This window comes from Erpetoichthys calabaricus, chromosome 18 (assembly GCF_900747795.2).
Source record: "Erpetoichthys calabaricus chromosome 18, fErpCal1.3, whole genome shotgun sequence".
NCBI lineage: Eukaryota > Metazoa > Chordata > Cladistia > Polypteriformes > Polypteridae > Erpetoichthys > Erpetoichthys calabaricus.
The window spans coordinates 14,898,844-14,924,110 of NC_041411.2; the positions used below are offsets into that span (position 1 = coordinate 14,898,844).

Genomic DNA, 25,267 nt, shown 5'->3' on the forward strand with positions numbered 1-25,267 from the left:
GGTTCAAGAGGCTCAAGAATGCAGTAAGGGAGAATGGAGCTGACCCGGACCATCACAGGCCCTAGCAACCGCAGCACCTGAGCTCTGTAATTTAATTAAAGGCTATGTCCCTGTCTTGCCAAGATAAAAATCAGATGAAGTGTCTGATAACGGAAGTTGGAGAATAAAGTTTGTAAGAAACTAGCAGGGTCAAAAGCTGCTAAACTAAATCAGTCCAAACAGAAACACTCATTGTTAACAGGAATAATTTGTTACCCATATCAATCATTTCACAAAACTCTTTTGAGTTATCCACAATCTTCAACAAGATCACACTAGTGATGTCACCTGTCTTAACTATTTGGACACAAAAACCTAGTAACCTTAAACACCATTACAGAAAACGGTGGCACCTGCACAAACTCAGAATGGCGGTACATACTGTAATAACCAAAATAAAAGGGTAACATATATTATATCAGGGATAATGAAAAAATTAAATATGTTAATAAAATATTCTACAACAATTCACATATCATAACAATCCAGGTAATCCAGGAAAGCAACAAAGAGAAAGGTACTGGCAAAAAATAAAATGTAAAAAGAACAAGGACAAGGAAGGGAGGGGAAATGACAGACACCAGGAAAAGTAAAAATAGGGGTGAGGCACTATGTTAGTCCTATGTGAATTTCCCCTTGGGATTAATAAAGTTTCTATCTATCTATCTATCTATCTATCTATCTATCTATCTATCTATCTATCTATCTATCTATCTATCTATCTATCTATCTATCTATCTATCTATCATGAACGTGGATTCCACAAATTTAAAATTAGAGTTCTTCTGAAAGTCTACATGCGCAAGTGGCTGAGGGAGAATCATCTAGCCTGCTGACTACTGAACTCTAAAATAAAAGCCAGCAAGTTAACAGCTTCAGAGTTCTATGTTTCAAATCAGACCCATTTACTTTCCTTGCAGAATCTGCATGTTCTCCCGGTGTCTCTATGATTTATTATTATTTTATTCTGATACTCTGGTCTCTTCGCACTTCCCAAAGATAAGTAGTTTAATTTGATTTGTGGCCCCTGAACTGCCCTAGTGTGCCTGAATGAGTTTTCTCTGAAGGCCTAGTGGCCTGTCCAGGGTTGGTGTCTGCATTTTTGATCACATGGTGCTGGAATAGAGTGTGGGTGTTGGAGGTATTCATGGAAAAGCATGCTTCGCACATCAGATTGATTATTGGGATGAATTGTGCTCTTTACCTGTTGCTTGTACAAGGTTGTGAAAAATAAGCTTGACATTGAAATTTGTTTGGAAGACCAGTGTCACACTACATGGCTTTGAATCAGAGTATGTCAATATTAAAAACAGCAATTACAGGATCTCATTGCTTTGTTGATGTCAGAATGCACGACTAGTGTTTGCAGTGGATTATGTATTACACAACTCTCATCACAGTTTCAATCTAGCTATTGCACCAGTAAAAGTCGACAGATCTGGCAGCAAATCAATGTGGAACTTCCTTTTTCTGGACAAGGATGAAATGTTGCGTTGGCTCCTCAAGACGGTCCTCATTTAGGTTCAGAACACCCATTTTCATTCATTTTTTGCTCTTCCCTGATCTTCTTGTTCTTGTATATTTTATCGGGCTCTTCTATATTTAAATATATTTTATGCATTGTACTTCCAGCTGAGTACCTATGGGCTGTCAACTCACACAAACAAACACACAAGGAAACCATACCTATAACTCTTGATTTATTGTGGCTAGTTGTAGAGTGGGGCAGCACAGTGGCACAGTGGGTAGCGCTGCTGCCTAGCATTTAGGAGACCTGGGTTTGTTTCCTGGGTCCTCCCTGCGTGGAGTTTGCATGTTCTCCCCATGTCTGTGTGGGTTTCCTCCGGGTACTCCAGTTTCCTCCCACAGTCCAAAGACATGCAGGTTAGGTGCAATGGTGATCCTAAATTGTCCCTAGTGTGTGTTTGCCCTGCGGTGGGCTGGCACCCTGCCTGGGGTTTGTTCCTGCCTTGCGCCCTGTGTTGGCTGGGATTGGCTCCAGCAGACCCCCGTGACCCTGTAGTTAGGATAAAGCGGGTTGGATAATGGATAGATGGAGGGATGGATGGATAGTTGTAGAGCATGGTGACTGGAAGGGAATTCAGGAGCATGTGCTGCAACTGCTCATGACTTGCTTAGTGCATTTATGAAGGCTATAACTGGAAAATTTGTGTTGTGTGACTGTCAATTGTGGGAGACCTTCTTAAGATTGGTTTAGCCCAAACAGGTGATATAGTATACAAATTACCCAGACTTATTTAAAGCAAAGTTAAAAGATGGAGAGTTTTTTCTATAAGGTATTCCTGGCAGTGTCACTGTAGTAGGTGGTGAACGGGGAGGCAGTGCTTTGGGACATCAGAGCGGTTGTCTGTTTGAAGGCACATTAAGGCCAAAATGGAAAAATAAACCATAATTATGGCTAAGAGCCTTTAATTGGGGTGGAATGGGGGGGGGGGGGGGGGGGTGGCTAATGGTTGCCGGACTACACCAACATCTTGAAAACCCCTCAATATTCTTATTTATTTGACTCTACCTCATAATCATTTTTCTTTGCACCAGGCCTCTTGCTCATGGTCATGTGTGTCATGATGCCCTTCAGGCCTGCTATGCAGCTTGTAAATCTTTCTGTCTGTCTCAGCATCAGCCTGTCACAATGCACTTGCTAACCCAATTAGCATGGATCTCTTGCCTTCCTTCTTTCTTTCTTTAAAGCAGACACATGAGAAGGCTACTGTTAGTGAAATTAGAAATCCTGCATAATGCCACTCACTTCTAAAACAGTGTAAGACAAGCCGGCCAAGAGAGTCCGATTAAGTATTTATAAGCTTAATGTGCTGAGCTGTCTGTTATGCTCTCACACTCTGTCTCTCGTCCTTCCCTTACTCGCCTTTTAGGATACTGAAAAATAGCTGACAAGAGAAAGCCTTCACTCAGTGAGGCCCCTAACTCCATACACCCGCTCACAGCTGCACATAATTTCAGGCTTTATCCAGGGGTTGTCCCTGCTGGAACAGGTGGCCCTAAAAAGGAATAAGTGGCATCAAAGTACTGTAAACATCATCCACTTTACATACACATCAGTTGTTGTGAGAGGGGTGGGTGTAGCCAGGCTGAAATGAAAACAGTCCTCTGTGCAAAGTGGGCACTCTCATTGACAGAAGCATGGATAGAAGAGTGGATAACTCTGCCAATGTTTCTTTTCTTCTTTACTGTTTGAGATTTTCACAAGTAAGATACCCAGGAGTGGCTTTTGGACCTAATGGTGGCACCTCTGCTGTTAGCCCAAGGTTTGGGTGATGGCTGCTTTTTGTGGAAGCTGTTGTCCTCTTGCACTCACGTTAAGTGCAGAGTGGTTTGCAGTTGTACATAAAGCAGGTCGGCATGAGAATCTTCATCTCAAAATCAGAAGCTGTGGTTCTCTCTCCTTAAAAAGATAGGCTTCCTCTCTGAACTTTGGGTAGGAGAGCGGCCACCCCAAGTGGAGAGTTCAGGCACCTCATTCTACCAATCTGACCTTGCTGCCATGAATCAAAGGAAAGCTGTCAAAGTTTGGCTTAAAATGCTGAATCTGAGGGTCTCACTTCACAAGGCAGAAATGGGCCCGAAAGTATTTATGAGGACCAAGTGGCACTTGGGGTCATAAAGATGAATTTATGGAGCCCGTCATTTTGCAGAGGGGTTTCCAAGAGTGGAATAATGTGTGTGTGATGATTAATTCTGACATTTTCTCCTGAATTCCATTCTGATTAAATATTTGCTGGATCATTAAATATGAATCAGAATTAATGACCTGTTGTGCTTTTTTTTTTTTTTTTTTAAATTCCGCAGCTGTGCTGACTGATAGCTCTATCATCACTGGGCTGATAATTTCTGCTCACACACACACACACACAAACAAACATCACACACACACAATTTTTGTATCTCCCCAGCAACAAGAGACTGCACTGAGGCAATCAGATTTGTAAAGCAGTTTACGCTCATCCCTTTTGGGCGTCTCCATCACAAGCCACAGCTGACTCACTCTTCAATCAGACCCCCTGGAGGTGGGCTGTCACATAGATATTGTTTGCACCTTTTTATTTTATGAACAAAAATGAGCATTACAAGTTAAAAAAAAAACCTTCCCATCCTGTGCAGTAAGTAACATCCTCTATCAGAACATTAAGTATTAATGGAGAAGGTGAATTAAGGGACACGTTGGTATTTTGAGCAATTCAAGTTCAAGTTTACTGTTCTGTGGACACAGCATAATATAATTTTTGTCATCACAGGACAGTGACAATAATAATAAAATAACATCAGGCACAAACACAAAACTAAAAATGGCATGCAACATATACTGTATATGCAATTAAACAATACATACAAATTTGCAGGTATTCATTTATATATATTTAAAACCTGTTTGCTAACAGGAAACTAATGAAAGAATCACAAAGACAAGAGTGGAATGTGACAACATCACCAGAAAACATTACTATGGCGGTATTCTTTTTTTTAATCTTTTGTTCATGTTAACCATGAAAGCTATACTCAGACAATAAAGTTTTAATATTGAATCATGTTTTACTTTAACTTATTGAAATCAGTGCACAGAAATGAACAGATGACAAGAACTATGTGCAATGTCCACTCCATTCTGGGTGTGGGTGACCCATTAGCTGAGCTATGCTAGCATTTAAACTGACAAAGGGACAATGTTGCTCCTGGCTTGTTTTGGATCCGAGTACACCACTTCCTCTTTTACATCTCTCTCTCTCTCTGCTTGTGGCAAAGCAAAACCTGTACTCGTGCTTTATAGCACACTTGCTAACCATGTCTTACTAGAGCTACGCTGAGCTTTCCTCCTTCCACTTCACAGCTCACTCTCCATGCCACATATTATCCTGTCTCTTTTACCTGTCCAGGACACCTCCCCTTCTTCATCTGTCAATCCACCCTATTGGTCAGTGCTGCTCTTCGTGTATCCCACTTATTGCTACTTCTGGTTGCTTTCATTTGCATAAGCCAGAAAGCCCTAAACAGATGGATGGCACCGTTTCTCTCCACGATTCCTCTACAGTGATGAGCCAAAATAAGGACATGGTGCTTTAGCATAGCTTACTCACTACAGTATTATTCTTTTTTATATAATGTTACCAAATTTCAATCAAATCAGTCAAAGCATATTTTAGATTTTGGGGCAGTTAGTATTTCTATTGAGGGGGGTTACCCATAAACAGTGAAATATCAGAATGTCTTGTTTTAACAGGTACACACTGCATGTATAATCCTGGCAAATTTCAGTTATTTAACTAAACTGGAATCAGTGTTTTTGCCGGTGAGTGTGTGAACAACTTTGCATTTTATACCTTTTAATTGATATTATGTGATAGTGCCCCCGACACTGCAGTTGATGAACTTCCCCCAGGCCTATACAAGCCTGTGACAGCCTCAGTGCTAACGTCCACACTTTAGCTCGATGTGTGGTTTCTGATTTTGGACTAATTGCCTATAGGGTTGTCTTTTAGGCATTCCCTTTTGATTCTTTTTTGCTTTTACATTGTTCTTGTGTTTGAAATTTTGGTTAATAAAATCTTTAAAGACTGAGGAATTATGTGTCTGTCAGTTGCAACAAGTGGTTTTACAGTTTTCCTCCCTCTCTCTTTCTGCCTTGTGCAGGCCATTTAGCTTGCTTCTTAAGTTTGGGGCAGGCTGATTTTGGCTTTAGGTCTCATAATAAGCCTTGAGGTTTAGACTATTAAGTATTTAATTTAGAGAGCTGCCAAACTGTAACAAACAGTATGCGCCCCCCCCCCCCACCCCCATGCAATTGCATTGGATTACTACAGTTTCATGAACATACAAGAAATTAAATCTGATATATAGAGTATATACTCATTTCCTGGCATAAATGTGCTCAGCTTCATGAACCACGTTGGAGCCCCAAAACAGGTATACCCCTTAGGGTCCCAAAAAGGTTATATGTTAGGACATGTTTGCTAAATTATTGGACTCACCCTTCCTGACAGAGATCAGGCCAAAGGGGGATATAATGTTACCACCCCACACACTGAGCCGGGCAGGTGAATTAGGACAAAGAGTCACCTGGTAGGAAAGAGATGATGGGATCCAAAGAGAAAAGCCTAAGATTTGAGAAGAAGTGTTATTTAGTGTTGCATTTGGGGAGTGGTAAGGGACTAAGCCACCAAGCCATAAAAAAAAATCTAAAAATAAAACAAAATAATTAAAAGATGTACGCATATACTCTGTATTACTCTGTAGATATTGTATGCCAAATATATAGCTCAATATATTTGTATTTATGTGCACACTTGGGCTTAAATATGTATGTATTAGAACTCCTTTGTGATTCCTTGGTGGTTATTGGTGCTCACTGAACATTGTTTTATTAGTCTGATGGTCTATGATCCGTATCAAATGATGGTTAGAAATGCTACTGCCATCTGCCACCGAATGAATGTTGTGAAAGAACACCCTCATGGTTTATTTTCCTACTTTTACATAGTAATATGTCCCTGTGGGGCTGATCCAAATACCATCTGTCCTTCCCAACCAGGGTATTTAAAGAAACATGCTTTCAAATCCTTTGTTGTTTGGAAAATAGAAAACTCATTCATCCTTGCAAACTGTGACAGTGGCCATGGTCATAATTCACAAAAATTACTTAACATTCTTCATTCTTTCCAAATAGATAGATGTCTAACAATTATTCTGCTATGTTTGTCCAGGCCTATGTGGCCACATTCAAAATGTACAAGTGATGGATACGCTGTCTGTAGAAGTCAATGTGCACCTCACTAATTTTAGTTTAGCATTCCTATCACAACATAAATGTGTATTACTCAGTCACTTCTCAGTACAGGCCGAGTTGTGAGTTCCAACTGTGTAATGCTTATGTGTGAGACTGAGGGCATTTACTTTATTTGTTCTTCGGATCATCCATTACTTTACATGTGCAACTGGGCACTTCCTCAGACCCCCCAATATGGCCCGCCCATCTCTTAATGCCAATAGGAGACATTATGGACACTCAAAGTACTTAAAATCCAATTCAATGTTGTTTTACCAGAAGTACTACCAGCATTAAAAACACATAAAGCTCATCATATGCTCATACAAATAAATTACAGAAAGTAATGGTCAGTAAGAAGCAATAAGAGGAATTGTGTTCATTTCTTAAAAGACAAGTACAGCTTGGTTGGCCACCTAATGGTGCAGCAGTTTGACCCTGGCTGCAGCAGATGCTGTATGCCATCAGTGTGGTGTTCTGGTTCATATGGGGAATCTAATTAAGTGGATCAGGGTCTCCAAATCATGCTGGCTGTAAGTATGGATGTGTCAGTGTATGTGTTTATATGTGTGGTCTGTGATGGTCTGCTACTGGAGTTGGCCTGGCTGTTTGGAAAACAGAACAACAGTATTCAAATCTTACCTGTTATTTTAATATAACATAATAACGTGCTAACTGTAGAATTACCGTTATGTTTATATAATTTAACTGAATAATTTACTTGCGTTCTGTTTGATAATAATTACTGCATAACTCAAATTTGACACTTCTACAGTAATAATTACTATATTACAATAGTAAATTGTTTAATGGTAGGTGAGGCTGAAAAGGTCACGGATATAAAAAAAAGTCAAATACAGGATTTTACTTATTATTTCCTACTTAACTGTTCTTTTTTTTCCCCCCCAAAGGCGCTGAACTCCCCTGCTACAAAACAAAAGGATGAGAGACAACAAACTATTCTCAGCAAAGGGTAAACAAAGCCATTGGCACTAGAGAAGCGATCGGGCTGTGTGCAGCTGGAATCCAAATGATCGTCTTTCAAAGTACCACAGATCACTCCATTTTTGAGATATGAATCCTCCATCAGCAGAATCCCCTGGGAGCGCTAGAAGGACTTAAACAGTGAGAGTTGGACACACGAGCTGACACTGGACACCATCACCTGATCGCTGCACCATGCCAAGAACCAGGAAAGTGAAAGCAAGACAGTGTGCTGCATCCCCATATCCAGTGGGCACGGCCCCCGTCACTTTCTTGTTTCTTGGGGGTTTGCTTTGAGACTTGAGGTTACATCTCAGAAAGCGGCCTTATTTATGCTGAGTGGACACATCCGGAGCGTAATCCAACCTGGGCTCAGTAAGACAGGTGGAGAATGGCTAGGCTATTGCTGAAATTGCAGCGCTATTTCCGCAGGAAGCCTGTACGGTTCTTTTCTTTTATAATCCTCTATCTAACAGCTGGGAGTCTGGTGTTCCTGCATTCTGGGTTTGCTGGGGAGACTACAGAAACTGTAAAAGAGCCTCTGGCCAGTGAGACGATTAACGGGGACCTGGATGTCCAGAACCTGGGCCTAATTGGAAGGGTTTTCAAGGAGGCTCAGAGGCCCTCCAAACGCTATGGCCCCCCATGGTTGAAAACAGGTTCTCTGGACGCACCTGAGAAAGGCAGAGATTACGCTAGTAGCTGGAGCCGGGCACTGAAAGGGAAGGGCAGCAGGGATCAGGAGGAAAGTCGAGGTGAGTCATGGAAAGATGAAGTCCCACTTGAATCACACGTGGCCAAGGTTCTGGTCAATAGGTGCTCTGTGTGTATGTTGCACTACAGAAGGAAGATTCTCACCTGACACTGACTTTTCAGTCATTCCATATATCCTATAATATCTCTCAAAACCCAAAAAATAAACAGTCTTAATGAGGCCAACAGCCTAGTCTGTCTCAACATACTGCAGCTACTAGGAGAAGGTAGTTGAGAGACGATATCAAGGGGCCAGTCAGTGTATACAGAGCCTTTCATTCTGATTAAGTGTGAAGAAAATGATCAAGCACACAGAATGAAATACAGTGGTGATGTCAGCCAAGTGCCAAGGTGTTTGTGCATTCTTGGTATCTTCTATGTGGCTGACACAAAGCTTTTATACTACTAACCCACACTGCAGCCAACAAATCACAGTTTCTTTTATGTAGCGTCCTCCACAAGGTTTACTATCACAATGCAGATCTTTATGATGGCAGTAGACAATCCACTAGAGGACAGTTATGAAGACTTTCGTTACAAATGCAATCATACATTTTATAAGCACCCTGACTTCTCAAACCTGGAAACTGTATATCTGCAGAAAGTCTACATCCAGTGTTTAAATTTTAACATTTTTTATTACCAACCACAATAAATTATAATTACCTCTTTCCCTGGACCAGAATGGATCCTTTTAAAAGTAACGTGGGGTCCATTTATTAACTGTAGTCTACTTTAATTTTTTTGTAATGCCATTAAAACTCATTGCATATCCAAAATCAGAGGTGAATAGAACCAGTGTGCATGGTGTCTCCCTGCTAGCAGCCTTGACTCCAGCTTAAACCAGAATTCACTCAGTATTTTATTTGATGCTCTGATAGTCCTAAACATGGCCTGATCATGCTCACCCAAGCCAAAAACACTGCTAGCAAAAGCCAACTGCTTATGCATTGCTGGCTTAAAGCTATGTATTGCTAAATGTATGAAACAAATATTATGTGTGGGATTGTCTGAGCCTACAGGTAATTGTGGTGTCAGTGGCTGTCAGGGTCTTATCTAGAACTAGCCAAAGTTCCTGTAGTTGCCTAAGTATAAATAAATGAGTGGGAAAAACTGTCATTTTGGAAATTCAACATGGTGAATCACAATCCACCATGAAAAAATATGCTCATAAACAAAAACTGTAATCCTGTGAGACAATGAAAAAGTAACTTAGAAGAAAACAGTGTGCATACATTTGGTGATTCTGCTTTGGCCATTATACACCTTTGTGAATGCTGATGATGATATCCTTGTTCCAGCACACTCATGCTGCCTGATGGGAATTGCAGTCCCCCCGCCAAAGCTGTTTTAGCAGTTGCCTCCCTCCCTTTATAATTTCTCTTCCTAGAACGACATACTGTATAGCACATATTTTAAGTTGCACCTACCTGGGCACATGCAATATTTCATGAAAATCACTTCAGCTGTTTTTGCATGATTAGTGAACAAACAAATGGAAATGGTTTATGATTTTATCTATATAGATTACTAGCTGAAGTACCTGCCATTGCCCAGTTATTTTCGTAGAATGGGTTAAGAAAAAAAGCAAAAGTTTATGTGTTTTTAAATGGTGACCCGGTTGTTATTGCTGGCTGTCCCATACGTCATCCACACTGCCTCTCTATTAATGTCTCTGTTCTCATGTGTCAACTTTGTGTCCGATTGGATTCCAGAATAGCAGTAACTTCTAGATTTTAAATTTATAACATATTTTGCACAACACAGGAAACATTTTACTTTTATTGTTTTAGAGCAGTTCTAACCATTTTGGTGAACTGTTACATGATTCCTGTTGTCAAAAAACATTTTTCGAATTTTTAGAATAGATTTTGCATTATTTGAATCATATTATTTTGCTGCAAAGCTATTTTTTGATATTCTGTTGGCACAGCCATGTTGCTGATGGTTCCTATGCAAGTTGCCATCATGTGACTGACATTAGAGGCAAATAAAAGTAAATAAACTGATAAGTATACAAATCACTGGATAAAAACCATCAAATTTCTAAGTCTTATTAGGGAATCTTTCTTAGCTGGGGTCTTACCCCAGCAGCACCGGATACTTTACTTTGAACTAAATTGTTTGTACTGTATAAAAATTTGCTGTAGAAATAAATGTTTGTTGATGTTAATGTGGATGTGGCAGGGCACACCATCACACACACTCACATTCACTCTCCCTTATCAGGGCAGTATATAGGCAATTAACCTAACATTACTATCTTCAGGACATGGGTGAAAAACTGGACTACTCAAAGATGACCTCCCTGTAGATACAAGGACAACATTCAAACCCTACAAAGGCAGTTACCTAAAATATTTCCATGTAATGTGTATCTCACCACATAAGCAACCTTATTAAATTCCCACCTGTCACTGGTCACCTGTTTAGTCACACTTAAGCCAAGGGAACACACACTATTCATTATGAGACTGCAGAGAAGGTGAACGTGGAATTTTGCCACTTCTAGTTTTGCATGGCTGAACATAAGGAAAGAGAAAAAAAGTAGAAGAAGGTAAAAGGCAAAGTTAAATTTAGAAAAGCATCACTCAGCACTCATTACAGCAATCTGAAGTGACTTTTGAAAAATTCCTGACAGATGGTTTCTAAGCTCAAATCTCCAGTTGCTGTTAAACTGCACAGCATTCCTTTCTCCTGGCCATATGTAACATGTCCATTGCAATTAACCTATGACAGAAGAGGCTCATCTTCCAAGTGAGGCAAATTGGTGAGATTACCTGGACATTAGTGAGAATTAAGAAGAAAAGTAAACCTTTTTAAACTGAGGGAAAATATACCAATAATTATTTGTTAAGGATCTCTTTGTATACCACGTTGTCAGTTCGGCCCTCTGGTTGTAATATGACCAAGCTGTGCGCTGAGCTTACTCTTGAGCATGCAACGTATAGTTGGCCATGTGAAAAGCAATCTTGCCTCAAATCAATGCCAACCTTTTGTAGGGTCTGTCCCTGAGACTTATTAATTGTCACTGCGAAGCAGAGCCTTAGTGGAAATTGGAGGCGTTTAATTGAAATGTGTTTTATTGATAACTTCGCATCCAGCTTTTGAGAGTTTAAACATTCATAAACATCAAAGTGTCCACTACTCAAATCGTCACCTGTGAATCTAAGATGTTTAAGAGGCATTGGCGGTTGTCCAAAGGTGTAAAATACTTGGCCATTTCGGTACACTTGAAAGCGACAATCGAACAATTCAGCGGCAGCCATCAACTCACATACAGAACCATAGGTGAAGGGCTTAAGCATTTCACTCTTCTAGTGCTCCTGTGTAGTTTAATTATCTCCTGTACCGTCATCAGTCCACACCTTGAACCTGTCCCAGTCATTCAATACATAAGACACAATGTTCCTCCGGATATCAAGAGTGAGCCTGATATGGCCGTGCAATATGTAACACAGAGAATGGAAAAGGCAGTCGCCATCTCCGGGCATGGAAACCACTCGGTAAGTGACAGTTCTTTGATCGATGGTGATCACCTCGATAGACATGTTAATGGGGGTACGGTTGGAACGATAAAGGAAATGGGTACCTGAACAATGTAAACTAAGACTAAAATACCTACACAATAACTATAATCGTAATAAACGAACAATAAAACAGCGGAGAAGCCATGGATTAAATAAAAAGGCTGCAGTTATCAGCAGGAAGACGTGAATACCGTGGCGAAGCAAGAAAGGGAATGAAGAGACCGGAGCGATGGACGGCCTTATATAGGCAGGCAGCCAACTATGTGGGAGGCGTGGGGATGGGGGACCCAACGCCGACTCACATGGCGACCGAGCTGCAGGCTATGGACGTATATATGTACGTAAGTAGGATTCAGTTAGCGATGGGAACCCGCGTACCAAATTTCTTGAAGATAGGCCCATAAGTAACAAAGACCGTTGGAAAGTTCAATATGGCGGCCGACAGTGGCGTCATACCTCCGAAATAACTACGTACATCGGTTTCGGTTAGCGCAGGGAAGCCGCCTACCAAATTTCGTGAAGATGGGGCCATAAATAAGACAGTTTAACATGACGTTGTCGACCGTTATGACCGTTACGCGTAGAATTTCGAAATGAAACCTGCTTAACTTTTGTAAGTAAGCTGTAAGGAATAAGCCTGCCAAATTTCAGCCTAAGAAGAAAAGAGATGTCCACTCTTTTCAAAAGATTGCTTTTCACATGGCCAACTATACGTTGCATGCTCAAGAGTAAGCTCAGCGCACAGCTTCGTCATATTACAACCGGAGGGCCGAACTGACAACGTGGTATACAAAGAGATCCTTAACAAATAATTATTGGTATATTTTCCCTCAGTTTAAAAAGGTTTACTTTTCTTCTTAATAAAAATTTTAAAGCAGTACTTCGCCGCTGCGAAGCGCAGGTATTTTGCTAGTATATAATAATTCAAATGGAGGTGAGACATAGCTGTCTTGGAATGCCAGGATTCCATTATGATTCATAGCTCAGTTGCCCAGCGTGTGGAGCTTGGTCATTTTCATGCATTCTTAAGCCTCCAATAAAAAAGAAACCCTAGTGATCTATAAAGGTCAAATGTCCTACCCCATCCAGGGGAATTCTTGCCCATTGTGAGCCACTTACAAATAAAATAATTAACCAGTAGTACAGGGAATAAAAACCTGTATAATTAGGGTGAGCTATAGAATAGAAACAAGAAAACTAATAAGGGGCAATCTAAAATTGTCTGAATTTTACCTTACTTTGTAATTTAGGCATTCCAAAGCTCTGCTAACTGCCTAATTTTGGCCTTGCATTTCACAATTTAGCATCTTACCAAGTAATAACCATTCATCTTAAAGACCAATCCTTCCTAAATTCTAACATGAGAATGTCTCTGTGCCATGAGTTTCATATACTAATCAACTGGCAGAGATTCTAAACTCTAGGCTGAATCAATGACCAAAAAATAACAGCAAATAACAAACTGAGCCATGGATAAAAAAAACCAAAACATTTTAAGTAGACCTAAACATCTGTAGGTCCTGTAGATCTTTATTTGTCAGTTCGAACTTGCATCTTATTCAGCCTGTCTCCATTCTGCTATATGTCCGTCTATGATGTGTTTTCTCAGTGAAAGTCGACAGCTGGTTAGCCCAACTCCTCTTAGATGATAGTGGTGGACTGCTGGCCAGCCTATGTTTTTCTTACAAATGACTTCAAGGTGGTTCATCCGCTCAGTTCTATTCATTTTAAAGCTTTACAGCAGATTCGATGGCTCTAATTGTGCCAAAGGTGCTCTACAGACGGCCTTTCACCCAATTTTCGACATTTGACATTAAGATATCTAAAACCACTTCATTCATTTCAAGGACACAAAGAGCTGCCCAAAATGCACCTGGCAATGAGCCCTGGACTGGTAGCCAGTCTAACACAGACCACACACATTGGGCCAATTTGGAATTGCCAGTTAACAAAACCAGCATGTTTTTGTGAATGTGGGAAGAAAAACCTGGAGGTATCTTGATAAGATACAGAGACAATGTGGCTATTAGCCAATCAGAAGAACTTGACTGACTGAATGGTTTCCTCTTGTTTGTCAGGAAAACATGCACACTACACACATACAACAACCAGGAGCAGGCCTCAACCTGGACACTGAACCTATAAGACCGCAGTGCTAACCATCAACACCCTTGAGACGACTCAAAAAGACAACAATGCTCTTTAATATATCCACAACTCCACCATCCACCAGGTCCCCATGGTTAGACTTTGTGAGCTAAAAACAAATACATACAAAGTTCAAGGAAATTAAATCAGGCATCCTCAGACAGCTGTTATCACTCCAACTGAGACTTGCTTTTTTCCCTCCTTTCTTTTTTTATGTGAAATCAAATTTTAAGCTCTAGTAATCAAGTTAGCAACAAAACAGATAAGGTATATTAGGGGAAAAGATGAAAATAGCTGTGCCACTCCATTCTTTACAGTCTGTTGCCTGTTTGCAGAATCCTGCGACATTTCATTAGCCAAGTGTGCTAATTCTAAAGGAATGAACAAGGGACAGCAGCGTTTGTCTGTTTCACTTTGTATCTCTTCATCCTGCCAGAATTAATTTGTTTGGATTAATGACACATTAAAATAACCAAAATGTTAATTGCCTCATCATTAGTGGGTCACCCAATGACAATAAAAGACAAAACTTGGTCTGCCTGCTGGGAAGCTTTCCTCCATCATATGCTGACTCTTACTATTACCACTAGAGGGCAGCACCACATCTGCAAGCAGCTTCAAAAGTCAAATTAAAGAGAAGGCTGGAAATTAAATTCATTTGCTGTCATTTATTGTTGGAGGATTTCCTCAACTGAGATTTTAAAAATACAGTATTTCCTTATAGCCATTTAGCACCAACTCTAGCCTCTAGACTGCAGCTATAAGGGTGACTGGGGAGGGCTGGGGATTGAATCCATTTGGTATCATTTAAGGAATAACCAGCATATCCACACTTCTGTTCATCATAGTCGCACGATCTGAATTGAGAAGGCTGCAAGGGGACCTAATCCAGGTCTGCAAAATACTGGGTGGTACAATTGATAGCGAGGCTGCATTACAGAGAAAGCCTCCCAAGTTCAAATCCAATACCTAGATATTGCTGGTGTGGAGTTTGTATCGTTTTAATGTGTCTGGGTTTTCTTCCCACATTCCCATACACATACAGGTTGAGTTAAGTGGTGAGTCCCGATTAAACCGTGCATTATTGGGTCCTATGATGAACAGGTACTTTGTCCGGGCTGCTTCTTGGTTTGTGCCCCGTACTGCTGGGATAGCCTCCAGCCACCATGCCCTTTAGTTGGTGTAAGCGGGTTTTATAATGCAAATTGTGTACTTGTGGACACCTGACGGAGATTAAGCGAAAGTGCATTTAGGATGAAATCCTATTGTTAACATTGCATATCTGTCGAACACCTTTATCCAAAACATGGGTGGAGAACAGCTGGTACACAGTCAAGCTGAGTGAGCTGTTGAGGACCACACACTGACTGTTGGAATGGAGTCAAACCAGCAGCTTAAAGTCCAGTGCTTTGCCAATACACCAACATGGCACCAGCTTCCTTACACAAAGAGGTAGAGGAATGCAGAATCAACTACCAAGCTCTGTATTATTATCATCATTCATCATTAATCAATAATTTGATTTCTAAGCATCAGCTAGATCAGATATTAGGGGAACTTGGCTATTAGCCAAAAAACTCCATGAACTCAATGGCCATGAACTTCTGATCTGCTTAATGTCCTGTCTTAAAATATTGCACCTTTAGGTGGCCACCACTATTTTCTTGTGTGACACCAGTGCCCGGAAAACAGAGTACCAAGGGCCAGTGCATCACTGGGCACAGTCACTTAATTCCTGAAGGCTAATTAAGTTAACACATCTGGCACTGCCAGAATAAACAACTTTATTAACCACCTTTTTAATGCCCCAGTCGGCTGTAAACTGCAGAAAATTAACCCTAGCCCAAGGGCATTTATCTACCAACAGTTTATTTATGTGTGTATGCATTTGTTTTTTAGTTTTTATTTATAACCCAAGCTTTATGTAGTTTGCATAATCCCATCAAATGTACAGTGCACTGGTTTGGTGCAGTAATTGTTGCATCCTCTTTATTTCTTTTTTCAACTGTAAATTAGCAGTGCTAACTTATTTTCACTCTAGGGGATAAATAAAATATACAAGTACCACATCATATCATACAATATGTCACCCTATATGCTTTTCTGTTTTTGAGTCCAAACTGCGGCCTCTTTTTAATAAATGGCGTGAAGCACACACTTGTCCTCCTGATTACCACGCTGTGTGCCCCACAATTACAATCATGCTAACGAGTGCCACTTCTACGATCATTAAAGGCACATTACTTCACAAAAAGACAGGCAGGATTAGAAATGGTAGGACTCATAAATTATAATTCATATGACATCAGCTCAACAGCAGATATGGCTTTATCTGCCAGTCCAATATGGACTCAATAGAGACAGGGTGGAGGGTCCACAATTGGGAATCTTTGGGTTTATACAAGTAAAGATGTGTGCATGAGGCTGATTTCTGATGCTAAACTAATCCACTGAGAAAGTATGGCCTATGATAGACAGGCAACCCATCCAGTGTTGGCATTTGCTTTACTCCTGTTACTGCTGGGAATGGAAAAAGGGTGTTCAGAATGAGCTGGTGAATGGGCTCTGTAAGTACACTCTCCTTATTTCTTGATCCCTTGCAGATAGAGCATTAGTGATTATTTTTAGCTCTGGTATCATGATCAGGCATGCCTCTGGTTATTGAGCTTGAATTAAATGGAATTGGATCCTTTGTTTATGTGGTTATCGTTAGGCAGCCGTGTAGCACAGCTGTTCACATGTGGATCTCCCCACGTTTGTATGGGTCTTCTCCCTGCATCCCCCAAAAATGTGCAGGTTAGCTGAATTTGTAACTCTAAATACAACTTGGCCTGAATGACCCTGTCTGTGGTCATTCAAGCAAGGGAGGCAGGATGTTCTGAGAACTGTGCTGTCTTTTCACGTTTACTTGTTGGCCTCCATTTAGACACAAGTAGTATCTCCTTTTCCTAGGTTACAGCGTTCACTGTGCGCCATGCTAGAGTCTCCTTTGCTGATTCATTTGCTCTCTTATACTGCCATTTCCTCATTGTTTGAATTTGTGTGTTTACTCCTGCCCATGCTCGGCTGTCTCTTGACACGTTTCTGACTTGTATCTCTATTGTACTCATATCCATCTTAAACCACAGAGGAGGTCCCTACTGTCAGGACATTGTCAGGTTAAATTGCTGTCCCTTGGCTGGGATTCAAATTCTTGTTTAATGTATTTTTTGTTCATTTTTGAGTATTTGATTTATGTTACTTTTGTTTATTACTTGCTTTATTCCTAAAACTAGTATTATGTTCTTTGTGTTTTGTGGGTGGTTCCCCAAGAGGTGGGGCCACCTGTCCATCACTACAAGGGACACCCTCAGCCCTATAAAGGCGGGGCAAGCCACAGTTCCTAGCGGTTCATTTCATTTGGGGTAGTGAGTGTTTTTGTGAAGAATAAATCGTTTTATTTATATAAAAAAAATAATAATCTGTGTTGCCTCGTCACTAGTCTGTTTTGACGGTTTTTCCCCCTAGTGGGACTTATGTGCTTTGGGACTTTCAATGTAATAACATAAATGTGTTTTGGTGCAATATTCTTTTCCACTTTTCTTTAGCTGTCATGCCTTGATGACATCACACTGCGTTATAAGATAAAGGACATGTCCTTGCTGCATCACACATGATGACATAACAGAAGTAGCCTGGTTAAGGGCCAGGGATGCACCACAGATGTGGCCTGTGTGTCATCTAAATGATGAATTATACATGACTACTGTTTTTTTTTCCTACTACTCATAACTAATGTCTTTGTTTTTCTACTTGTGCTACGCCTCTACCACCAGTACAAGCACTCTGCAGCCACCTTTGAAGCTATAGAATGTTGAAGGGTGCCACTGCCAAGATGACACTTCATCATATGTAGACATTAATGCATAGCTTTTCCACATTTAAGTACTGTAGAATACCAGGGGATGTTGCGTAGTTTTTGGTTTTTGAGGTTAGGTTCTTCAGCATCTCATCGCCTGCATTTTTTCCCTCTCTTTCCAGGCCATCTAACTACAGAATATGTTACCAAATTGGACCCTGTCTTTGTTATGCTTAAACTCCAAATGGGGAAAACCAACACCACCCAAAAACCTTTTAATATTTAATTGAATCTATGAAATAAAGAAATTGTAACAAAAAAACACCAACAATTCAAAATTACAAAAAAAGAATTAAATGAAATATAGCCAGACTAAATACAGAAAGAGACACCATAACATTAAAAATGAGCAGAAACAAAAAAGTCAAGTCCTAATCAAGTAAACTAAGAAAGAAAAATTGCAAAGGATCCAAACAAATTGCTACAGTCTCACATCTACATATGACTGGCTAACTGAGGGGGTGTGGGTTGTTGGCCACCACTCAGTTCCAGCCTCTACACCCCCCCAAGAAAATCACTTAACCTGTCTGTGTGTCATTTAAAAAAAATGCAAAAACAATTCTAGAGAACGCTGCCAAAGAAGCAATAACAACAATTCGCGACCCGGAAACAAGTTGGCTCAGGGCCTTCCATTTTAATATAGCTCATTAAATATGAAACAGCACTACATTTATTTGCAGCATTTCATTTAACAAGTCACCTGACATCACACAACTTTTTTCCATTAAAATCAATTTGGTTCAAATCAAAAAGAAGGACTACAAAAATAACCAATTTGAGATATAAGATGGGTAATTACTGACCAACAGAAAAGAAATAGGGAAATAAACTGAGTGGTCTGCTTTATGGTGACAAGCTCACAGGATATTGACTGTTAGTTCTTTGCTAGATACTGTATATTGTTCCAAACTTTGCATAGTGTCTTAATAATTTAATTATATGTAAATAGCTCTATGATAAGGACAAAATGTTGTAATATTTCAGCATTCAGAGTATAATATTTTCTGAATATATGATGAGCAGCAAAGTGTTTTTTTCAATCCAAGATTTTTATCTGCAGTCTCAATGTCATTTGTCATTCAGTACCTAACAGCAATGAGATTCCTGACTGAAGACAAAGCAACCACATTGTGCTCTACAGCAGTCTTTAAGAGTCAGAGTTGTCAAAGTGAGCCATCACATTGCAGTTTGAGAGTGTCACACAGACGGCAGCTAATGGTTTGTCTTGTGACACTTAATGTAAGCGCTTAACAGATTTGCACTTCACTGACATGAACTGGGTGGCCGAGTCCCATCAGTTACATGTTGGTACCACACATGATACACAATGGAAGGGCTCTATCTGATTCAATGTGTGACATCTTGGATTGACGTGGCCTTCCTCCAATATGCCAATAGTTGGGCCCATCTTAAAGGTTGACAGCTATTGATACAGTATTCATTCAGACATGAGCTATTGCAGAAGATGGCATACAGCACTCAAGAAACTTTAATTAAGGATCTGACAAGGACAAAGCCTTCATGCCATTACTTCATTACCATCCATACAGATATTGTGCTAAAACTTTAATCACTTATGAAGGTACCCAGAAGAATTACACAGGCCATGCTTGGTCGACTTAATTCCTTCAGTGTTGTGTTTTCAAGTGCTTAATTGTTTGAGAGTAATCTGCCTGTATATGGTGTGTGAGTGATTGCTTCAGTGTGTTACCAACCTCACCCTTCATTACTTATTTTCACTATAGGCCATTAATTCTTGGCTTGTCTCAATTGTTTCACCAGTGTCTTTTCCATTAGAACACCTGCCTACCTCCCTGCTCTGCGCTACAATTTTAGAGTAACCTAAAGCATTTTTCGATCTGAGGCAGGGATAATTACAGTACATATAACACTGTAAATCCATCATAACAGTGCACAGTGTCAAAGACACTAACTACATCATGTCTGGCGCCTTTGCAGACATTGACCTGACTTGCATCTAGTAATCAAACAATGCATTGAGAGTATTAGTTAGTGACTTCCACCAGTTTTAATGAAGTGGTGAGGTTTAAGAACATAACTCCCACTGCCTAGAGGCAATTAACTCTTTATTATGTAGGTTGCAAAGCAGAGAGTGTGTAAGTAAAACCATTAGAAAAGCAGAGGGGTCCTTCAAATCCCTCTCCAAATAATACTCATAGTAGCAATATGTACTAAATCCAGGGAATTTCTGACTCGCATATCCAACCAACATGTAACGTGCAACTCTCCAGCAACATGATAAAACAAGCATGCACTTGAATATAGAACATCTTTTTAATGACAATACTACCGAGGCAAAGCATGTCAGTCAAGCTCTGGATAAGTTTGGGGCACTGCTTTTTAATCACATTATTTCAAGTGGCAGGTTGGGGCTCGAAATGCGTACTTTCCCATTCAACATAAAGAAAAAACAAAGAAATGGTATAACAAGCAATATCTGGATTGAAATGAAATGGAAGTGTCTGGGTTCAAACCTGATGTAAGTGCTACTCTGATTTCTCTGTTGTACTGTATTAAATGACAATTCTAAATTAGCACTGTATCTATTTAGGTATGGCTCTATGTGTGTGCTGGACTGGGGTCCCTTCTTGGGTTGGTTTCTACCTTGTGTCCAATGCCACTGGGATAGGCCCCTCATTATGAACTGGATCAAATTGGTCTGGCAATAATATGTATCTGAGGCTGTGGTGTGAGGAGTATCAATAAGCACAACAAGATACTTAATTCCATGTCAGATTTAACAGAGGGTTTCTTTATGGATTTATGGTTCAAATTGCCAATTTCAGAGGCAATTTGAAAAAGTTTAAAACTGATTATTTTCCCACCCCACCACCCTTTCTCTTTTTCCAGCTAAATACATTGGCTGCTATACTGACAACACACAGCAGAGAGCATTGAGGGGGACTTCATTTTTCGACTACAGGAAGATGACTGTTTTTCGTTGCCAGGATAACTGTGCAGAAAGGTAAGCAAAAATATTATATACATGATGTTATTTGTTTCACACAAATACCATGTAAAAATAGAGAAGGGAGATCCTTGGAACCCTTGTTCCTCTTACATAGTCAGGGACACCTGGCAATCCAGGGTATAGTGTAACTCTTGTTGTTTCTTCTCCCACTCAGTAGACATGCAAGTTACTATATACTGTATTAAGTATTTTCATTTCCTTATTTGGCTGACACCTTTATCCAAGGTGACTAACAACATTTATGATACAATTGGTTACATTTCTTTTTGGTTTTTCCATTTGGAGCACAGGCAGGTCATGTGACTTGCCCATGGTCACACAGTGTCAGTAGCAGGATTTGAACCCACAACCTCAGGGTTTGAAGTCCAAAGCCTTGTCCTCTACACTACTCTGCCTTCCTCTACCCATTTGTTTATCATGGAACCAGAGAGTGTAGACAGGTTGCACGCTGGCTAGACATGCAAGTAAGAATCTCACTGTTCTCCATACACGTGTCAATACTACTATTACCGCTACAATGCCCACAGATTTGTTATACTTTAATGTTTCTTCTTGAATTAGGGTACTGGTGCGCTTGTTTATCTTTACAGATGTAGATATTTGAGTCATCTTGGGTGTCCTATCTAGGCTTTACCCCTGCCTTCAGCACATTCTTGCCTGTGACCTGTCCTTGAGCAGTATATGTTAATTCTGTTAAGAGCTTTACATAAAATGACATAAAGACTGATTGATTTTTTTGTTTCAGAAATGTATAGATAAATGAACAGGCGGACAGCATATATTAAAGTACTGAGGCCTGTTGTTAGTTAGCAGGTGTGACCACAGAGGTCACACAGTGCAATAGATAGCTCATTGTTATCAGATTGCTTACACTTTCATCACAAATCAATCAATTTATACACCCAAGGTAAGCAAGTAGAGCATGTAAAACTTGGTATGATGTGAGCTCTCAAAAGTCAAATGACTTGCTGTGCGTCATAAAGAAACTCAATGGAAGGCAATAAACTGGGAACCTTGTCAGTATGATTAGGACATGCCATCCACAATTAAATATGTATTATTTTATATAGTGCTTTTCCATTGTAAGAAATCCACTGTACAGACCTCTTGTGCATCATAAACAGTCATTGTATGAGGTTGTTGTCAGAAAAAGTATCCAGCTATGAAAATTTCTGTTCCAATACCCCAAAATTTGGGAGGCAACCTGGACGAATCCAGAAACTGTCTGTTAAACCAGCAGAGTGAGAGACAGTATAGGATAGTATAGTATGGTGAAGACAGCTGCATATGTAAAGAGCTTGGTTTCACAGTTTCACTGGTACAGTATAATTCTCAGCAGTGGATAGAATATCATAGCAGATTGTGGTCAGCAGGAAGAGATTTTATTCTAATCGGTCATCAGCAAGATTTAGTAGTGAAGTGATGCTGTTTCTCTCACTAAGGCTTACAAAACAAAAGCACTAAATCCATTACTGAAGGTAAAAGCTTACATTGGCCGTCTTGCTGAGAAGGATGCCAGACATTTGTATCAAAACACTTAGGTGAATGCATTTACATATGCAGAAGCGTCTGAGCTTGTCTACATTAAGCGGCTTTCTAAGCGATTGTTCGCTCACAGATCTAAGTGTTTATGCTGCATGGTCATAGCAGTGATTAAACCGCTGCTGTCAGTTGGCCATGTGCCTTTTTTCCCTTATGAGTAGAACTCTTTCTAGACTCAGCTCAGTGGTCTGCATTTTGAATCAATGTTTCAGCTGAAGACTGACCCTTTTTTTTTTTTTAAAAATGGTGCATGTGTTGCTGAAGCACCATGCAGGCGGCTGATTAAAGCTTGTTGATCTGTCAATTACTCCAATTGCGGTGACTGACGCTGCATTTCCATAAACAGTAGGCGAGCCAAAGTAAAAAGTGCTGCAACTGTTAGACACTCAGTGCATGCAACTGAAGTAAAAGTCTAATAGGGTTTCAATTTTAAGTAGCATAAATACAGAATAATGCGAAAAATAAAACAAAGTACTTCCCAAAGTCATCAGTCACCCTTGTGCTTGGGATGATACTTTCAGTTTATGTAATGTTCTCATTTTGATTAATCCAACAGAAGATCATGGGAACAGGCCTATTACGGCAGCACTGAGCGCAACGCATGAACCCATTCTATGTAACACAGTGGTAACGGAAAAGTCTCATAATATCATTGGCATTATGAAGGCTGTATCAAAAAACTAGACTGTAATACTTGATGGTTCGAAGTCAATTCTCATTGTAGAATCTTCATCTGCCATGTCATCAGCCAAATGCATACAATGTGATGAATTTGCTAAGTTTGAGAGCACTCCTTGGTGATGTGGCCTCAAAATTTAAGATAAGTACAAACCTCTTGAAACATGTATACATTATCAGTCTTGGAGTGGACCAATTATTAGCCTGTCATGAAGGAGTCAGCTTCCGCGCCATAGCTGGGACTGATTTATGCACTGTGATCTCCCTGTGATAATTGGTTCCCCTTATCACACATGAAATGACTGAATGTTCTGACCAGTTCTAGTGGCCAAGAGGGCACATTGTCACACTCACCAAGCTCCACCATCCCAGACATCCTTTACCACATGTTAAGGAGGTCTTCTGCTCCAAAGGGAAAGGGACATAAATGTTACATGCCCCTCTGTCCTCACCCATAGCCTTCATGAGACATTGTCAGGCTTTGTTAAACCCTTCATTGAAAACTAGGCCAAGGGTCACATAGGTTCAAATTACATTTAATTTTTTTTTTTAATTATTGTTTATTATGTTTGCCCTTAAATTTTTTTACAGTGAGCTCAACATTGCAGTTTGGCATGTTAAACATTTATTCATTCATTCATTAAATTTCTTGCTGACAGATAAATGAATGGAGGTCACTTTTGTATGCTATTTTTTAGGCCATAAAACTCCAAATTGACAAATTTCTTTACAATTACTGTCAGTATAACCATCAAGTATTTATGAGGATGTATGTATACTATGGGATAGGCAATAAAGATGTTTAAAAAGGAAAAAAATACCAAGAATAGAATTATAGGGCATCTCAGTGACTACACTGTGTGTAGTCAGAAGGCTGAATCTAAAGCACAAAAGATGCTATATAATATGGTCTGACTAAGTGCATTTACAGTAAATTATTAGTAACCAATTGCTGTCAGTTTGGAGTTTGCATATTCATCCTGAGTCTTTGATGGTTATTTGGTGACCATGCACCATGATTATAACATGATCAAATTTGGCTTGGTTATATTTTATTGATCTGACACTGTTGTGACAAAGGGTGCATGGCACTGATTCCATGTTTCATCAGTGTGAACGTTGGTAGGCTAAGAAATTCCTTCATAGCTGAAAGTTCAACTAGTAACCTCATCTAAAGCTTTAGCCACTAGAGGGCACCACGGCCTACCAATGAAGCTCACAAATTACAACTGCACCCATTTGTGTGCCTTGATGGACTAAGCGACTCTCTCTAGGCCACAAAGTGACTTGCAATGAACTGGTTCAAATCCCAGCCTGATGACCATGTGTGTGGAGTCTCCACGTTATTCCTGTGTCTGTGTGATTTTTTTTTTTCTACAGGTACTCTGGTTTGTTTCACATACTGTATATCATTCACTTCTCGTTTAAATGGTTACTTAATTGGCCCTATGTGAGTGAGTGCAGGCCAATGCAGGATGCTTCTGATGTTACTGGGGAGTTTTGTCATATATAGCGCTAGGTGACACTATTTTTCCCTTTTATAGTTTTTTTTTATATAGACTTTAATAGAATGTTTAAAATCCCAAATTCTTACCACACTGCCAGGTACTGTAGTTCAGCACTTCCTCCTCTCCTACCCTTTAACAACTAAAACGTCATGCAATTAGAAAGAGTACATAAACAGGGAGGAGTTAAGTTACACATTTAATTATGTACCATTGATAATGTGCTCAAACTATAAGCAAGCACAACCTAGTAATGCTAGATATGTAGTTTCAGGTGGAACATGAACTTGTAGTTGATCACTTGCCTGTGATCAAACTGGTATTCAAATAAAATCTGAAACTCTTGTGATTTCCTATGGCTCCTTTCATTGTGGATATCTTCTCAAACTGCCTTACAAAGCA

General features: G+C 39.9%; 1 protein-coding gene across 1 annotated transcript in view; it reads left to right on the plus strand.

The window, feature by feature from the left end:
* The window catches only part of wscd2 (WSC domain containing 2), a 105,127-nt gene that overhangs the window by 46,013 nt on the left and 33,847 nt on the right, over nucleotides 1–25,267 (plus strand). The window contains exons 3-4 of the mRNA XM_051921321.1: nucleotides 7,747–8,574; nucleotides 21,020–21,134. Coding sequence (XP_051777281.1) covers nucleotides 8,211–8,574; nucleotides 21,020–21,134 — 479 coding nt within the window. The 5' untranslated portion in view covers nucleotides 7,747–8,210. The remainder of the gene's footprint in view (nucleotides 1–7,746; nucleotides 8,575–21,019; nucleotides 21,135–25,267) is intronic.